This window comes from Lutra lutra, chromosome 11 (assembly GCF_902655055.1).
Source record: "Lutra lutra chromosome 11, mLutLut1.2, whole genome shotgun sequence".
Lineage (NCBI taxonomy): Eukaryota > Metazoa > Chordata > Mammalia > Carnivora > Mustelidae > Lutra > Lutra lutra.
The window spans coordinates 60,714,080-60,733,681 of NC_062288.1; the positions used below are offsets into that span (position 1 = coordinate 60,714,080).

General features: G+C 45.3%; 1 protein-coding gene across 4 annotated transcripts in view; it reads left to right on the plus strand.

Moving 5' to 3' along the window:
- Positions 1–19,602, plus strand: part of CREB5 (cAMP responsive element binding protein 5) — a 410,198-nt gene that overhangs the window by 265,385 nt on the left and 125,211 nt on the right. The window contains exon 1 of one of the 4 annotated variants that reach the window (XM_047695014.1): positions 15,651–15,781. The exons of the other annotated variants lie outside the window; for them this stretch is intronic. Within the exon in view, the coding sequence (XP_047550970.1) occupies positions 15,735–15,781 (47 nt within the window). The 5' untranslated portion in view covers positions 15,651–15,734. Of the gene's footprint in view, positions 1–15,650; positions 15,782–19,602 lie in introns of those variants that run through there. 4 annotated transcript variants of the gene reach the window in all.

Here is a 19,602-nt window from a genome sequence, read left to right on the forward strand (position 1 = left end):
GGGATATCAGGGGACAGCTGGCTGTGGCCACAAGCCAAACTCCAGGAACCAAATAAAGCCTTTGTTGTTTGCTGTAAGCTCTGGAAGTTTGTTTCCTGTGTCGGGAATCTTTGTTTCTGTCATTTCACCTGTTCTTCGGGTCTTCTTCCTGTGCCCAGCCGTGAGGGTGCACCTCTCAGCTGAAAGCCAAGGGCTGCCCCTTGGGGTCCCATGTCCTGGGCACATTGTAGAGTCCCAGCTCCCTGGGTCTTCTTTTCTTGCTTGCTTTCCCAGTTCTCCCCCCATCGCCTGTCCTCTTGACATCATTCCTAGTGTTCTCCGCCACACATGATAGAAAATAACATGGTTTTAAGACCCATCGGCATTGAATTTAGAGCACTTATTTGAGTTCATCGCCTTTGAATAGGGGATTTTTAAGGGTAGCCCTCCATTTAGACTATCTGCCCGAGTTTGGGATTCTAGGGGCTACTGTGTGTCTGTCACTGGAAATGTTTTTTGTAGTCATGAGTACAGGCAAAGAGAAGCGGACAGTTTATCCAAAAATAATATCAATGTGTTTCATCCATGAATGCTTACTTGTATACAAAGAGTAGGACATGAGAAAGTATGCAGTTTATGTGAGGTAATTGTTCAAAGTTTGTTTTTAAATCTCCGTATCTCCCATGTGCCATCTAAAAACCTAAGGGTGCACACCGGTAGGAGTCAAAATAGCAGAAGTTCACTGGTATAGAAATAGATAAGTGTGTACATATTTATATGGGTGTGAGTGTGTGTGTGTGTTTCCATCAGTCTCTAGGAGGTCTGCTTTTGTTGATGAAGTTACAATTACATTTCCTATAACAACCTGTTATCCAAAAGTGTGTGCTAGATCGCTTGAGTTATTTAGGGACATTTATTGCGAAACGAGTTCAGACACTTCCTATTTAGAAACGTGTTTCCTGCTTTCCATCATCTCTTCTCAAAAACACGAGGTCCTCTTACATTTTGCTTTAGGATAAGCATAATTTGAATACCCTGGGCCAGTCTTAGACATTGCTAGCTAGCTTTAGCCAGAAGAGAATGATCCTAATTGTTCAGATGGTCAGGAGAGAAGCAAGAGACTTTTGGCCTTTTTCCCCTGTTTCAAGTACTTCTTCTCAAATTCTGCTAGCACTTGAGTTGCTCAGTTGCCCATCAACATGTGAGGGTTCAAAGCAGAGAAGCCAAGAAAGAAGAAATGGGCCTTTCAGTTCTTCTTCGCTTTGTTTAACAGCAGCCCCAAAGGAAAAACAACAAGGTGTGGTAGATTAGAGTGGTGAATGCATCAGTCAGCTGCCTGGGTTTGTGACTTGACTGCCACAGCCAGCTGTGTGACCTTAGGCAAGTTACTTACCCTCTCTGAACTGTGTTTCTTTATTTGTAGGGAAAAAAAGAGTAAGAATTGCAACCAGATTTGCTTTTAGAATTTAGTGGGATATTGAAGATTAGCTCTTAGCACATTGCTTGGCATATAGTAAGGACTTATTAACTTTTATTTTTATAATACTTATCATTACACTTTCTTTGTTCTTTCCTACCACAAAAGTTCAACCATACCACTGCACTGTACATTTTAAAAAGTTTAAACTCTAAATTTTATGTTATGTATATTTTACCACAGTTAAAAAAAAAGAAAAGAAAAGAAAAAGGGAACTCCTACCACCCCAGCCAACCAAATACAAAAATCACTTTCCAAAATAAAATGACACACATTCAGGAGATGCAACAAGGAGAAAAAAATTATAGAAATACAGGACTGAGATGTCAAAAGACAGGATCTAGTTAACAGTTCTGTATTCTTGACCAAGTCATTATACCTTTCTGACCTCAGCTCCCTCCCTGGGAAGGGTTTTAGGACCTCATTTAGGTAACAGATTGCTTTGCAATAGTATAAATTGGCATCGTTGTGACCAGAGTCCTTACTGCTTTTTATCGACTCCTAAGAACAGATCCAGGATGTTGTAGAGAACTGCAGGAGAAGTGTCCTGTTCATAATGCATTTATTTGGTTACAAAAACATCAGGACATTTAATAATGTACTATGAAATAGGCCCTGACAAATTCTGACTGACAGAGTCTGGTTGTCTTGACTCAGTTAAGGGGAAATGCCCTGGGCCCCAGCTGTTGTTTCCATGGGCCATTTCCAGTGCCCCTCGACTGACCTTGTGCAGGGCACAACTTCCACTCCCAAGAGCCCAAATCCAAGAACAAATTCAGGGAATTAAATGAATGAGACCCTCTCTACAATCCAGAGATACCAGGCCTCCCAGGGCTGCAAAAGAAGGAGCTCTGAAATGGGCAGAGGGTCCCAGGGTGATTTTGAGTTAGTGCCACTTAAACTACGCGAGTTTTCATTTCTGCAAAAGGAAGAAAGTTAGACTTTAAAATCTTCGTGGTCTTGCGCTCTATGAGGTTGCGTGAATAAAGGACCTTGAAAATTCTAGAAGATTTTTCTGTTCGTCCCTCCACATTCAAAACAACTATTATAGCGCTTGGCCTCATGGACTACCTTGGTTGCCTGTGCCCCAGCACTCACCCCCATGCTCTTCCCTCCATTGCCCTTTGTAGGTCAGTAGAGGTCATCTTCAGGGGAGGGACAGATTCACAGAGACCCCATCCATTGCTGTTTAGGGAAATTGGGATTGACCTGGAATATAAGGGTCCTCATCAAAATGTCTACAATTTGGCTCTTACATTTTAAAATAAATTATTTAGTTTTTGAAATTTGGGTGGTGAATTTCTCAAGTCTCCCTTTCTTTTTCTCTTTCTAAATCCAGAGCCTCCTGGGCCTAATATACCGGATATCATCACACATTCCAAAAGGACCTCCCATTTTAAAACCCATCCCAGGATCCCTGTGTTCTCTCAAAAATGTATATTGGAAAACGCTTCTTACAACCTATTGAACAGCCCACATTCCCAAACCACCCTGGGACCCTCTAAAAGTGAGAAAAGCCCTAGAGCTATGAAAACCACATACGTTAGTCAAGTTTATTGTTTAAAAACATGCTTTAGAATGTTTTTTTTAGTCTTCTCCCTAGCCTTGAGACAAAAGAAGGTCTCCATTTTAAAATACTCCCACGGGTAATTTCAATTTTATCATTTCTTCTCAATCTCAAAAATGAGAATCACAGCAGCAGCCCTTATTGATCAGAAGTTCATCTCTTGCTAACAAAAACTACACACATTTATCTGGGTGTTAGAGCTGTGTTTTTGGTCCCCCACGAATAGCGATTGTAAAAAGGAAAGGTTCCCGTGCGGTGGTATTTAGACAATTCCGGCCCCAGGAAGAATTTTTTCTAAAACTCATTTTTTGTTGCTGGCAAGTAAAATCCTCCGGTTTTCTGCATTGCAATAGTTTCTCCTGTGATATTTACAACCAGAAGGGAAAAAAAGAGGTTGAGTGTTGGCAGGAAGGTGGGGTGAAAGAGGAAGTGTTCTCTCATTCAGCTGACTCTCCGTGTTGCCTTTTCATCTTTTTCTAGGCAGAACACAGCCAGAAGAGCAGCCGCATAGGTGATTTTTTTTTTAAGATTTTATTTATTTATTTGACAGAGATCACAAGTAGGCAGAGAGAGAGTGGAGGAAGCAGGCTCTCCGCAGAGCAGAGAGCCAGATGCGGGACTCGATTCCAGGGTCCTGGAATCATGACCTGAGCTGAAGGCAGAGGCTTTAACCCACTGAGCCACCCAGGCGCCCCCGCATAGGTGATTTTTAACAAATGGGTACTTCTTGGTCATCTGAAGCGACTCTTGTACTTACACTGACTTCCAGGATTCTCCCTTGCCTCCTTCCTGGTTTTCCTCCCACCTCGCCAGCTCCCCCTCTCCTGCCCGGAACTTACTGTAAGTGTCCCGCATGACTCAGTTCTGAGACTCACCCAGTCTGTGGCTTTAAAGACAGTCAATCAGAATTGATTCCCAACGGATGTCTTCAACCCTGACTGCCCACTGAGCTCAGCCCTTCCTATCCCTCCGCCTTCCTGATTTCTCTGTCTGTGTCACTAGGCATCTCACATTTAACTTGTCCAAAGCAAAACTCTTGACCCTTCTCGAGTCATCTGCAATACTGGTCTTCTTCATCACAGTGAATAGCAACAGCATTAACTCATTTGATTGGATCAAAAATCCAGTGGTCCTGGATTCCTTGTCTTCTGTGCTCTTGTGGCCAACTCCCAGAGTGTGGCTGGGTCTCCCTCAGTGGATCCCAGCTCTTCCTTCCTCTGCCATGCCTTCTGCTGCCAGCCCTGTGCCAGCCGTCATCACCACTTACCCCGACTATTGAAAAATCTCTTCACTGTTCCTCAAACTTGAATCCTTACTCTCGGACAATCCATTTTCCATACAGCAGTTAATGCAATTTCTTCAAAATAAAAATGAGATGATGTCAGTCCTTTCTTTAGACTTTCCAGTGGCTTCTCTCTGCCTTAAAATAAAATAGAAATGCTGTTGTGACCAGCAAGACCCCTCCATACCTTTCCCGGGTTATCTCTTTCCTTTCTACTTCTCTTCCCTTACTGACCTCCTTCCCAGCAGGGAGCACACCATGTCCTTTCCAGCCTCAGGGCATTGGTCTACCTTGTTTTCTTGTGCACACGTCTCCTGGGGTCTAAACGCACACCTCCATATTTCATTATTCAGTTTTCAGGTAAAATGTCGTCTCTTTGGAGAGGACTTCCCTGAACACCTTATCTCAAAGTCTTCATCATACCCACCGTTCCTACTTGGACTTGCACTTTATGAGGTTGTATTAAGAAAGTATCTTGAAAATTATATTTTTCTGCTCATCCCTCCACATTTGAAATAACTATTGTAGTGCTTAGCCTCATGGACTACCATGCTCACCTGTACCCCAGCAGCCACCCTCATACTTTCCCTCCATTGCCCCATAGCAGTCCGTTTTGTTTTCTGCTGTTTCTCTGAAATCTAGATCCTGAGACTGAGCAATATCCTTCCACCAAGATGTTCCCCTCCCACCTTCTGTCCTGGTGTCTCCAGTGACCCCATGACACCTTATGACTTTGCTTTTCCTGGAGTTTTCCTGGAGTTCCTGGAGTTTCCTGGAGTGATACATTTGCCTTTATCAGCTAAAATCTTTTGTGAGATGACTTGAAACTTGTTAAGAACAAGGGGTGTCAGGAAACGCAGAAAGCGATACTGAAAGGGGAGACAAGATGGAAACAAAAGGATCTCAATTTTGCTACGGTTTGGTCGGGTCAAGAGATAGCAGGTGATGCCAAACAGTCTTTGCTAAAATAACAGAAATGTTGACAATTAAAGTGGAGCTGCCCTAGACTAAGTCATGGGGCCTTCTAGTCTCTAAACCATCTCACCTTGCCAAATTGTGCTTCCCTGCACCCGGGAGCTGCAGGCGGAGTTTGGGTAAGGTATACGCATGCCACACGGCGGCATCTCAGGAGTGAGACAGGGAAGGCTCTGGCTTTGACTATGAGAAGTCAACAAGTAGCACTTGTTTTTTGGTGTTTTTTTTTTTTTTTTAATCCGAACAGAAAAGGCAATTTGCTGGCAATTACAGATTATTTATTTCTGAAAATATCCAGAACTTTAAGGAAGATTGGTATCCCCAAACTCTTTTAGTCAAAGACAAGAAGCATTAATAATGATCAGTGTCTCTTTACGCTCCACAACTTGGAGGCTTTCCTCTTCTGTCCACACAAAGCTCCTCTGAGTAAATGGATGTAAAATTTCAACAAGTGTCAGGATGAAAGGGGCGTAATGGCCCCTGGCTTAAAGGGTAGTAAGTGACCAAAGAAATGCTGAAGAGTCATCTTTCCTTTTGTCACCGCCATCACTGTTTTCCGTGTTCGCCGCCCTTTATGTCCTACAACCTTGGTACCTCCTGTCAAAGCATTGTTTTCCCATTTAGCACCTACCAAGGTTTTCCTTTCTGACTGTTCCCTGGACTTACGTGTGGTTTTAATCATCGTTCCCGGGCTCTTGTGCCAGTATTAATATGACAGAGAGTTGGTCAGACAGGAATTATACAGGGACTGTCATTGTAATTCAGACACTTAATTCCTACTTAGCAGTGGAGGCAGCCCTGGATGACTCACAGGTCGTGATCCTCGTTCCCCTTCATCCGTCACTCGAGTTTTTGGGTCTGTGGAAGGACCGGCACTTTCTCTTCTCATGTGGTCATGGTACTTTACAAGGATAAAAATAGAATACTTCTGAAAAACTCCAAAACATCCTTTCGAGAAACAGATGGGTAAAGAACTCTGGAGAAGGATCGCCTGGGTGGCTCAGTGGGCTCAGTAGCTGCCTTCAGCTCAGGTTCTAATCCTGGGGCCCTGGGATCAAGCCCCCTTTTAGGGCTCCCTGCTCAGCAGGGAACCTGCTTCTCCCTCTCCCTCAGCCCTGTACCCCCGCCTCCACTCGTGCTTACATTCTCCTTCTCTCTCTCAAACAAATAAATGAAATGTTTAAAAAAAGAAAGAAAAGAAAAGAAAAGAAAAGAACCTCTGGAGAAGGCGACAGACCCCATGCAGAATTCTGTAGCATTCTGTAGTACACAGAACCAACACTGCTGTTTGTTGTTCAACTAAAGTTCTAGAAGATAACCAAGTTAAGCCAGAGGTGTGGTGTGGTGGGCCTACCCCACTCAGTTGCATTCTTTGGCTACCACTATTATTTCTTCCCCTTCCCCAAAGCACCCACCCTGTGGCTGTCACATGAAGAGACTGGGAATATTGCAAAGTAAACATCTGGAAGCATTGATAGTAAACATAGGAGAGAAATGCCTTGCTAAGCCAGCCACAGGTCAGGAAACTCTAATCTTATCAGGGGTCCTGGGACCTTAATTCCACAGACCATTTAAATGGTGTCATGTTACTGCCAATATGTGTTTTATTTCCATCCATCGTAAGCATCCTGTTTTGGAAAAGACACTACAGCCGATTTTTATAGGCTTGATAATTTTAGGTCAGATTACTAGAACTTTTACCTTAAAAAATAAGACATAAGCAAGATCACAGCTCCTCTGTACCCTGAATTGCGAGGGAAACATACACACATTTAAGTGTGTTTTCTTTTACTTATTAATTTACTTGTAAAATTTCTATGACCATGGGATGACCAGGTAGAATTCAATCTTTTGTCAAGGGTGGTCTGTGGATCACTAGCTTCAAAATCTCTAGGGAGTTTTGCTTAAAAACACATGCTTTGGCTCCTCCTTGCTGTTACAGTCTTTGAGGTAGCACCTGGAAATCTGCATTTTAATCTGTTCTCCAGAGATTCTCAGGTACAGCAAATCTGAGAATGACTGAGCTAGAAAAAGACCTAGGTTTGCACGTTATCGTGCCAGGATCTGGGTCAGCCTTCAAAGCATCGAGATTCAGCTGCCCAAGGCTGCTTTGCTTTACCTGTAAAAGAGCATAGCTTGATGTTTCATACAAAGACAGCATGCTTTGTTTCTGTGGGGATAGTAAACCTGGGGTCCGTGGTTAAAAGGAGGGGGTATGGTTTTCATGAGCATCTCAAGGAGGCTTGTTGCTCAAGAAAGGTTATGTTCCAACACCAGCTGAAAGCATGCTTTCCAGTCTGGGTGAGGGCTAAGGGAAAGGAATTGGGCACTCGGACTCCCCCGGTGGTACTTGAATCTCTCTTTCCTTCCCAGTTCTGCTAATGTCAGAGGAATTCTAAAGCTGATGAAGCATGAGAAAGCTCAGATCTCTCACCCCCAAACTTAAAGACCCTTTGGACATCCTAATATTCAGTTTTGGTCTCATAGGAATGGAGAGAAGGAGACCAAGTTAATTATTAGTCCTACAGTACTATACTTCTAGAAAGACAGAAACATCTACCAGTGCATATGAAACTGTCCCTGTGATCCTTCTCTGAAAGTTTAAAGCTAAATTTTAGCATCAGGCGGGATTAACTGCACCTTTTCTCTTTGGGATTCTGGTGCTGGTACAGACACCGGAGTCGTGTCCGGGCCTGAGAGGGACAGTAAAATGTGGAAGTGGGCTTGGAAACCAAAATATTATGTCAGCAGTTTTCTCTTTCATTTATTCTCTCTTATCAAAACCAACTTTTAAACTCAGGGGCTCTGTTAATGAAAACATAGATAATTTCATTTGGAAGGCCCAAGAGCTTCATGTTTGCGGTTAAAAAAAAACTTCTTTTATCCCCTCCAGGCACAAGTGTTGGAGGGCTTGCTCTCTTTGCAGACCCCCTGAATAAATCAGGGCTGGTGAACCTCTCTGCTCAGAGGACGGGGAGGTCAGTTACTAAATACACACAGAGCCATGCAGCGGGAATCTCTGGGAAAGAAACAAAACCACAAATACAATTCCTGGCTTTCCGCCTTTCTTTTTTTATTTTTAATACCCTTCAAACGTCTCTAAATTCATTCTTACTTTTATAGTTTTTTAAAAATTCATTTAAAGAGGCTTAATCATGAGAACAACCAGGAGACTGTATTGTTCATTGAAAACAACCAGGAGAGTGTTTCCTCCAAACAACTAAGTCGTCTGTTTCAGAAAGTCCTTTTGTGCATCTGCAAAGTATTGGGGGTGAGGGGCAAACATTCAGATCGAAGATACCCCAAGACTTGGAATTTATAATATGCCAAGGCATAATGTCATTATGTGTGTGACCGTCCCCACGGGCTGCTTTTCCAGTTGTGGATACTCAGGAACATGACACTTGGGTTCCGGGAGGCACCCATTTTCCTCCATGTGAAGTGAGGAGCCCCACCAGGAAACATGGAGCTTGGAAACCAGTGGTGTGTGGTCACTTGGGGACCCGGGGGTATAAATTTGCAGTGCAGCTACCAGTTGGGGTCCCTGATGAGATTTCAGGGAGGTGGCGGAGGCCAGGTGAGCGGTCAGAGGCGGGCAGAGGCCTCTCGTTTCCTGACGGGGGAAGCTCCTGCATGTCTAATCCCTCCACGTTATGCCATACAGCTTCATTCTTCTCTGTTTCTACTCCAGGCCTCCTCCTTGGGAGAATTGGATCGGGAGCCTGGTGCTAAAAAGACCCACATTTCCCCTCCTGATTTCCAGGCCCCAGAACACAGCTTCCTTCCGCTCACACAGATTAGCCTGCTCACCAGGAGCATCTGGGTTGTGGAAGGCATTAAGGCATGGATGCAGAACAATCAGCGTCTCATCCCTGACCTGGGCATTAGACAACATTTATTACAACTCTCAGCCCCAGTGTGACATTTAGGCACGCTATTCAATCCCAAGTCACTTTCTTCATAATAGGGGAAAGATGGGAGTGCCTACTTCATAGTGTTGCTGGGTCCTGAGAGGATGAAAAAAATTAATATCTACAGGACATCTAACACAATGCACACACTGAATCAGTGCTCAATGAATGTTGGCTAATGATGACTATATATTTATGCATATATTCATATATATGTAAGTTTCCATGTATGTATGCATCATGTGTGCATATATGGACGTGTGTGGACTCATGAATGTATACGTACATATGTCAGTGAGACATGTATGATAGCTACAGAACTAGGAAAAATTCTCAGTTTCTATAACTTCTTTTTTTTAAAGATTTTATTGATTTATTTGACACAGAGAGACACAACAAGGGAGGGAACACAAGCAGAGGAAGTGGGAGAGGGAGAAGCAGGATTGGGATCATGACCAGAGCCAAAGGCAGACGCTTAATGACTGAGCCACCCAGGCGCCCCCAATTTCTAGAACTTCTAGCAGAGAGGATAGAGAAGGCCACAGTTTTAATGTTTCACACAACAATTAGAATGGGGGAAAAAATAGAACAGCAAGCTAAGTGACATGAAATTGAGAAGGAAGACAGATTAAAGACAGGTGACACTTCCAAAAGAAAGCTCAATCTATTGTAGGCCCCACCTCTCTTCCCCACAGGCGGCCAGGTAGACTTAGAGTTTCTCCCATATCATTTCACCAGTCTTCCTGGTGCTAATGGAGGACAGAGAGGAGTAAATCTCACCAATCAGGGCCCGGACTGAGTGAGGCAAGTGGGGCCCCTGCAGCTTCCACATCTAAGGAGGGACTCAGTCTCAGGATTACAGAATTACCGACCGGCATTTGCACAGCCCCAAGAGTGAGCACCTCCTTAAATTCTGAACCCTGTGCCCCTGACCTGCTTCACTCTAGAATGGCCTGGTCACCATGCTTTGTCAAAGGGACCAGGAGAATTTGGTAGATTACCAGGGTTATCCACAGAGCCTGTGGCAGAGGCCCATTTCTCTCACTTCATCTGGTGGTCCCCCTCTCCCAAGGGGATTTCTCCTCAACCAGTCCATTTCATCTACAATGCCGTGTCCCAGCTCCACTCAACACCGGAATATGAATTCATTGTAGTCAGGCAACCCCGGTAGGCTCTGATCCTCTCTATACTTCTACCTACAAATGTTTGAGTGTCCTTCACCAGTTTTTGGAGCATTCTTCCCAGAGTTCCAACTCTGAGTTGAAGGGACTGCTGGTTAGAACCGACACCACTGCTGCTTTGGGCACAAACAAGTCCTGGTGGCAGTCTCCCTTTCCCCAGGACACCTCAACACCCCGACCAATAGGAAAATAAGCATTCCCCTGACCTCAAGTCTCAGTTCCCCTGGGTGCTTCATAGAGGAAACTGGAGGAAACAGTCTAGTGTCAGCTGCTCTGATAAAAACTTCAGGGTGCAAATTCTGGCATCGCCATCATGCGGATCCAGGAAAAGGGGAGCAAGGAGGATCGAAGGTCCTTCAAGGAGAAATGGCACAGTGCACGATGGAGAAGGCCAACGAGAAGATTTCCTAGGATTTTCTTCTTCTTCCAGGTTTCCTAGTTTCCACATCTCAAGGAAGCCACAGAAAAAAAGGCTAAGGATGCAAAAGGAAAGAGGATTTTTGGGAGGGAAAATAGTCAAGGAAGACAGAGCAGCCTATGCTGTCAACACTCCAGCTGTAGTCACATTTCTTGAAGACCTACTGTGTGTGAGTCAGGTGCTTGCTAGGTGCCCGGGTGCTAATGGATGGATGGATAATCCCGTTTCTGCCCTGAAGAAGCTAGTGACTCATGAGGAAGACAGGCATGGAAATAGGTACCTTCCAGAACTGGCTTACCGCGGAATAGGATCTGGTCCAGGATGGCATGGGAAGCTACAGAAATGGACATCTATCCCAGCATAGTAGTCTTGCAAAGTGTTCATGGAAAAAGTGGTGCCTGAGCTGAGAAGTATAATCATTCACTCACTTGTTCATTTATTCAGCAAATATTAACTGGGTGTCAACTACCTTTCAGATACTGTGAGAAGTTCAAGGAATACAATGACATGTACTTTTGGTTTTTTTTTTAAATGACATATATATTTTTTAGAGATGGAGAAGTTAGAGCCAAAAGGCTCTGAGTAGGCAGAATCAATGATGATATTTTAGGGCCGTTCAAAGGGCTCTCATAACCTCCCAATGCTTACCCCTAAGGCTTCCTGATGCCTCCACCATTAGAAATTCATTCTTTTGTTTGAGCCACTCTTAATGTTGCCACTTCAGAACTTTACAAGTAGGCCTGGACACGGGAAAGGCCAGCAAGTTGCCTGAGAGCACCTGGAGCTAGGGTGGGATGTAAGAGCTGCAGTAGGTATGAGACAGAAGTAACCAAGGACTGAACAGTCTCTTTTTCTCCCTGGGAGTGCTGGGAGCTGGCTCTAACAGGCTCAGCCATCTTAAGCAGCTAATCCTGCTAGTACACACTTAGGATAGCATGCTGCACAGGTTCACCCAGACAGCCCCTCAGCCTCTGTCCACTGTGAAAACACAGGACACCCAAGTTGAAGGGAATGCTGAATGACACCACGTGGGTGTGCCGTGGTCTGTGACCGGAAGGTTCGCTGGAAACAATTTGCAAAGGAGGCCTTAGAAAACCACCTGGATGGTTATTGTAAATTAAAAAAGGAAGAGATGCCACTTTTTTCTGAATAATTTTTAATACTAGGTTTATGGCCGGGTACATATGATAGTCATTACAGCTTATTTAACGCTGAAATTATCTGGCCCCTCAAACTCCACTGGGACTGAAGGAATCATGGGTCAAATTTTAAAAACAACGTCTGAAAGAAGACGATATGCCTTTCCTTCAGGACAATAAATTCAAACCCTTGTAAGAGGAAAAAAAAAAAAAGATCCACTCTCTCTAGGAAGGATCGCTATCATTTCTTCTCTTTGCTGTGTGGGTTTCCATGTGTTTGAGCTCAGAAATTCACCCAGGCACACAGAGTTTACTTTAGCTGGCCCTTGCGCCCTTCAGTCCTGCCATCCAAGTGGTGCCTTTTCTAGTGGGTTGTTTTGGAGATGGTCCAAACGCATTCTGAACTCTGAGCTCAAATCGCGGAGGCTTTCACTTCTCCGGAGCCGAACATTTCATCAGGAGCTGGGAGTCTGGGAGTGAGTTACATGGAACAGCTGTGCGGTACCCACCACCCTCTCCCCAAGGATGACACGTTCTGAAAGGAGGGTGTTGCAAGCATTCCTGAGCGAGCCAGCTAATCTGGAGGCCTAGCCTGCTGGCCGAGAGCTACTTTTAAGAAGGCTCCCACTGGAATTACAGCATCTCACAAGCCCTATCTGCAGAGCCCCCGTTTTTCAGAAGAGCAGCTAGGACATGGAAGGGGCCAGGGGCTGGGAGGGAGGGAGGCAGTGTGGGGAGTCAACGAGAGGGCCAGATGGGTGAAAAAGGAAGCTCTGGAGTCCGGGGGTGAGGGGGTGGGGGGAATTTCCTTTTGGGAACAGGATATTCTCTATCATTAGCTGCTCACAGGAAGGAAAATGGGAAAGCAGGGTTTCTTTTCAAGTGGGGAGAAACCCAGCAGCCAGTGAAAACGCCTGATTTTGAATGGCAGGGAAGGGTACTTCTGTTTGGACCGGCAAGTGCAAATGTAAATACTCAGACCCCTTTGAACTCTGAAATTGTTTCCAACTCAGGCCAGCACTCCAAAGAAGTTTTATTGGAATGTCCGTGTGTCCTGCCCATTGTTGCTGTAGTGGCAGCATCATTTGGTACATCTTGGAATCTGCCTGGGTTCTAGAAGCTCTGAACCCAGTGGCTATACCACTCACTGATCAGAGCCACATTCACCACCTTGGAACCTCTTGGCCCCTTCCTTCTCTTGGCCAGAGCAAAGACGCTGTTGTGCCTCATGAGAAGTCTGTGCCTGGCTTTGGCCAAAGCTGCCATCCCCTTTGTTACTGAGACAGGAACGCTCCTCTTACATCATCTTTACCTACAGTACAGGGTCCATTTTACCTGTACCATTTTTCCACTGAAAAAAAAAAAAAAGGAGGGCAGGGACCCACTTTCTAGCTCCTGAACCCTGTCCCTGTGACTTAGTATAAGAAAAATCACAGAGAGATCATTTTCCCATTAAGGTTACAGGAAGATGTCAATTTGGAAACCGTCTACCACATATCCATTTTGAGATGCCCAAAATAATAATATAAAGAAAACAGTGAACTAAGAAAGCTAAGGCAAGGAGGGGAGCGGGCGGCGGTTTTGGCGGCGGCGGCGGGGGGGGGGGGGGGGGGGGGGTTGTAGGGAGCAGAAGGGGCAAAGGGAAAGTCCTGAGCTTTATATTAACCAACACCATCAGTGGCTCTTCAAAAAGGGAGAGAGTAGTTTATATAAAATCTTGTCAACCTACCTCGAAGTGGAAGGGCCTGTAGGAGTGATTGAAGAGTTTGTTTTATTTATTCCCTGCATCAGAAGAAAAATCAATAGCTGCTTGGCGAGTCAGACGTAAATGAGTTATACAGGCCACTGACATGGTGGACCAGACTTTATAACAACCACATTTGCCGCTGTCAGGCCACGGGCTTCCGTGGCGCCAGCTGTAATTACGGCTGATCACCTTTAATTCGGAGCTGCCTGCCTTGATAAAGGTGTCACTGCAGAAACTGTGGCATCAGCGTCCATTGGGGATGTCACGCTCCAGGCAGACTGCTGGAGAAAGCTCTTCCCCTCCCCACCCCACCCCCGAGGTCAGGCAGACGCTGGGAGCAGACCTTGCTTTTTAGCTCCATATTCCCTGAAGCTGTGATTTAAATTCCAAGGGACTCAGATTAACAGCCCTGTCCCCAGCAGCAGAGATCTCCATAAACTAAGAGATTGGGGAGTGGGGGAGTCGGGACCCTCTCTGCTGAGCTACAGGAGGAGAGGAGACCGATGTGCGAGTAGTGCCTCTTGGTTCCTAGGGCACAGAAGCTACGAGGGGCAATAGTTTGGCAAAAGCTATGATTGTTTTTGGAAACAAAACAAAACCTTGCAACCCCACGCCTTTCTTCTGCTTTTGTGGTATTTAAAAAAAAAAAAAAATTCTAGTCAACTTCCCATTTTTTTGAAAATCACTTTTTTTTTTCTTTTTTAAGGAGGCATTTAACGATGAGGGGAAGATTAAGGGAAGGGGAGGTAGGGTTAAAAAGCTGTGCTAACAGAGGACAGGACTGTTCTAGGTTAAGTCTGAGCAGAAGTGTGAAGTGAGGGGTAGAATCTGCAGTTAAAAGGGTTTCGGGGCTGTTGGCGAAGGGATGATGTTTGACTCCCCCACAACCCCACCCCACCCCCCCACCCCCCACCCCCGTTTCCACCCCAGGCTGGTTTTCCTCACTCTGTAATTAAAGAAGAGACACACATACTGTTTGTTCTCCCTGTATCCTTTTAAACTCACAGACAGCCCCACCTGCCCTGCCCCCCCACCTCAAGCCCACCCTCAGCAGGTAGAGGAATGAACAGCTTGTCATTCATCTTGAGGAGGGACAGGTTTTAATTCTTTCTTCTTTGGACAGCTCACCTGAGAGTGGAGTGCTAATCTCAGAAAGTCAAGCTTTGTGTTTGGAGACTGGGGCCCTTTTCCCTTCCGCCCATTACGGAGTGACCAACACAGGGCCAGAGCGGGGCGAAGCCACTGTGATTGCCCAATTCTTGATGGCTTCAGACGCAGGCGCGTGTTTGGCCCCGAAGTGAGTTTGCCCTTGCTGACAGGGAGGTCAGATGCGAGAAATCTCTGGAGGGCTGGTGGTTGGCATCCAGCAACAGAAAATCCCATCCAGCTCCAGGAAAAAAAGAAAAAGAAAAAAAAAAAGCCTTGAGCAATGGAAACCGAGTCACCTGGTTCTGAAGGAAAGCCCGGGCTGGGGACCTGTCTCAGTTGTTCAAGCCCCATCCTACCAACCTGACTGGTCACCCTTCTGGGTCTTCACCTCTCCTTGTGTCTCCCTTCCTATTTCTGAACACAGGGACTCTTTTTTTTTTTTTAAACCAGCATATTTAAAAAAAAAAAAAATCGGAACCAGTGTACCCCTGCCCACAGAAGCCCCCCAGTCCCTATCTGAGTCCGAGGCAACTGTTGGGCCATCCCCAGGCGGCACTGTTTCCCCCTCTGTTTACTCGTTTCTAAGGGCAATTGCACCACTAAGGCTCCCCGAGTCTGGAACTCGGCCTGAGGCTGTTTTGGTTACATTGAAGTTTTTGCTTCAGTTCTGCCAGATTTAAATGGTGACTTCACCAGCACTGAGCTAAAAAGGAGAAGGGGGAGGAGGGCGAGCCCAGGAGAAAGAGCGAACAAGTGAGCGAGCCGGAGGGAGAGAGCCAGAGCTAGGCGCAAGAGAAGGGCCAGCGCATTACATCATCGCTTGGCCTGGAATCAAGTGGGAAGGATATGACTCACTCAGGCTAGTTAAGCTTTGGCTCAAATTCTACACACACTCATTCCAGAGCTCTCATGTTCTGCACCTCAGGAGGGAATTCAGCCTCAGTGATGTCCATGAGGTTTGTTTTTAATTTTATTTTCTTTTTTTCTGATTTTATAGATTTTTTTTTTTTTTTTGCCCCTACTGCCTTCTTCTCTTCAGTCTTCGTCGTCCTCCTCCTCTTCTTTTTCTTCCCCTTCTCCCCTTTCTGCCCGTCTTTGTTTCTCCTCTTCTTCCTTCTCCTCGTTCCCCAGCCCCTCCGCTCCTCTTCTGGTCCCGAAGAGGCATTTCTTTTCACTTTGATAAGAGTTTTTTGTGCTAGCACAGCGACCTGAATGAGTTGAACCGAGGCCGGGGTTGGGCAAAAACAAAACAAAACAAAAACAAAAACAAGAAAACCCCAGGGCAAACCAGAGCGCGACAGGAGCAAAGAGGCCACAAATAAAAAGCGAAGCGAGAAAGAGCAAACTCCGGCGAAGTTTCTTTGCTGCGGTGTCGCTCCTAATCGGAGGAGACAGGGAGAGAGTTAAAATGCAGGAACCAATCGCTTGAATGGTGATGTCATGCTAGAACCGCAGGGTAGTTAAGTAATGTGAGAGCAAGGGGGTCAGGGTTGCAAAGCATTTACCTGCTCTCAAGGGGTTTTCAGTTTATTATCAATTGCAGTGACTGTAACTGGCTTCAGCCTGCATTCTCTAATTATTCACAGACGCCCCCTTTTTATCTTTTATTATTTAAAAGTAAAACTATATTATGGCATTTTTTAAAAAAAACATGATATTATCACAGCTGTGTATTATTTTCCAGCAGGATTCTCTCTCTCTCTCTTTCTCTTTCTTAAATGGCTCAAAACGGTTGTCTTTTCATAGAAGGTCGGAGCGAAGTGACGGTGGGAGTGGGGGGGTGGCTTTCTGAGTGTAACTGGCGAATTGCAAATGCCTGGAGAAAGATCTGGTGTGGTGTGCTGGTTGTGAAGAAGTGTGCGATGGCGCTTGTCATTGAGACTAGACTGTGGGCTCGTACAGCCCGTGTATGATGAGACTCCAAAGCAGCCGCTTTGCCTCTCATTTCAGCCAGTGTTAACGGCGACTGTGCATTTGCTTGAGAATTGTTAACTTTCTGTTGTTTCATGGGACAATTTAATCCAGTGCTATCTTTGGGACTTCAGTGTTCTTGAATTAATTTGAAGATGATATGCTGGGGTAGTGGGGGAGATGATGAAAACTTCCTGACTGATTCGTCTAGAAACAGCTAGTTAATGTTGGCAAGTCAGGAATCAATGCTAAATAAATGGGGGGAGGGCAAAGGATGGTGTTCTTTATGCTTTAAGGATCTAGTGTCCCCAGAGAGAGACGGATATTTTGAAAATTGCACCACGTTTCTGTGTGTTTCGTAGAAGGTATTTAGTGCTGTGATGCACTGCTCAGGCTGTGAACTTGCTGAAACCAGCCAGCATCATTAGATAGTTATAGAACGCAGCCCCCTGCAGCTTGAGACCTGGCCCCGTGAGAGCAGTCCTGAGTCCGGGCTACTCCAGAACTTCTCTTGCTCTTTTAGTTGTGATCACCATACAGTGAGAGGCATCATGAGGCATGCGGCACATACCAGGAAGGTGTTTATGTTTCTTTCCTTAATGCATGCCTTGGTTATAATTAATCATGATTTTTTATGGATTTCTTTCTCTCCTCTCTACCCCCCCAACCCCCCCCCCTCCCCTTTTTGGGGCAGAGATGGAAGGGGCAGGGGAAGCGGGGAAGCGGAGGTAATTTTTGGAAGAAGCAGCGTGGTGTGATAGAGGTCAAGAGGCCTGAGTGCAAATCCTGATGACCCTGAGCAAATCACTTAAAGCATCTGGGCTTCATTTTAAAATGAGGGAGCAGACAAGGTGGGCTGTAAGCCCCTCCCCCACGTGTGGAACCAATCTGAGATGGTCTCTGAAGTCCCTTCCAGCTGGAAAGTTCTGTGTCTGTGTCCGTGGTCTGTAAAAGTTTTGCTAAGAGGTATTTGGCATACTTTTCAGAGAAAAGTACATTTGAATTCAAGATGTATTAGTGCCTTAAATGAAAGGCGGAGGGCGAGGAGGAACAGGTCTTTCTCTACTCTAAAGCCTGTTTTCTGTTTTTGCTTTTTGGCATGGAAGAGTCCCCTAGTGAAATTCTTAGTGTTCAAATGCTACCTGCAAGGAGTCCTCAAAGAGAGATAATTACGTGGGCGAGTCTGTCAGAAAGAGTGCTGGAAGAGAAAGGGAGAATTACTAATCCAGCACATTTTTCTAAAAGACCCCACAAGTTTCCCAGATGCATAAAATGAAGCTAAAACAATGTCAGAGACATGAGTTTTCATTCGTTCATAATAATACAGAACAGTATTTGTAATGAATTTATTCCCCCAAAAGATCATATGACTCCTTGATATGTTTGAGGAATTTTAAGACAAACTTAAGTTTTTAGTTGAGATCGAAGGCTACATTTTAAAACTTCAAAGAACTTGAAAGGCAAAACTATATGTGCTTCTTAGAAAGATAATTTTCCCAAACAATATCCCTATTCTTCAGCCAAATTCCAGGGTAGTGGCCTTATTGTAAAGTGTGTATTTATGGGCCCAGCTTAATTGTGCATTGGGAGAAGGACCCCAACTCTGCCTATGTGGGGGCAAAAATTACTCTGAGCTGAAGCGAAACCACTCGTGAAGGTTATTAGTCATTGTGCGTAGTCTGATGAGTGCCAAATGTGTGCTTGAGACTCTTCAGGAATAAAGAGGGCATGATTTCTTTTTTTAGAGCATTACAGTTTATGCTGACCTGGCTCTGATTCGTTCACCCATAATCAGAAATGTCCTGCTCACAACTGACAGGGAGGCAGGGCAAGGAGCATGAGCCCAGCCGAGCTCTTAGGTCAGAGTAATATTATTTCACTTCATCCCTGTGGTGGCCTTGGAAGGGTAAGAATCCTCAGCTCCACTGTTTGGAGATTGTTTTGTTGTGTTTGAAGTTTTTGTTTTGATTCTTACTTTGTAACTGATATTTTTACCAGGGTGATTGTAGACTCACATGCATTTGTAAGAAGTAATAGTGACCCTGTGTACCCTTTACCCTGTTTCCCCAATGGTAACAACTTACAAAACTATAATAAATATCACAACCCGAATATTGACATTGCTGTGATCCAGTGCCCTTATTCAGCTTTTTCTGGTTTTATTTGTACTCATTTGTTAGTTTGCATGTGTGTTGTTTTTATCCACGGGAAAGCTGAGGGTCACACCAGCTCTAACCCCTTGTGTTCACTCCAAGCTAGGTCTACCTCGCCAGCACTGACAGACTTGCCATCACTGTTGTGGTGGTCAGGAGCCTAATGGCTGTGTTTGTCAATGGGAAATCTTAGTGATATTGGCCATGTTTTACGTTCTTTGGTGACATGCCTGAATGGCAGCTTTGCCCTCTATAGGGGCCTCCAGGGCCATGCCTCACATGTTAGCAGGTGAATGGGGAGGCAAGGCTTTGATGGGATGGCAGAAGAGGCACAAGCATATTCCTTCTGTCTGCCAGGCAGAGGGCTGAGGAATGCCAGCTGTCCGTGCCTCAGCTTAACCACAGCCAGTGCTGAACTCCGCGCTCTTCCTCTCGCCCTCTCAGTTTTTCTCTGGTGGATACACCTGTGGCACTAGGGGTCAACCATCTGTTGATCAGAGGAGTAGTGTACGGTAGGGTTTCCTGAAAACAGCATGGCCTCTGGGGCCCAAAGCCCCATGTTCAAATCACCCTTCCATTTACCAGTGTCTTGGGGTTAGCCAGTGCACCTCACTGTGCCGTCGTTTCTGTCTTCTATGTAAAATGAGGGTAACCGTACCTACCACATGAGTTGTGAGAAATGGGGGTCCGTTTTAAGCCCCCACCCCCCACCC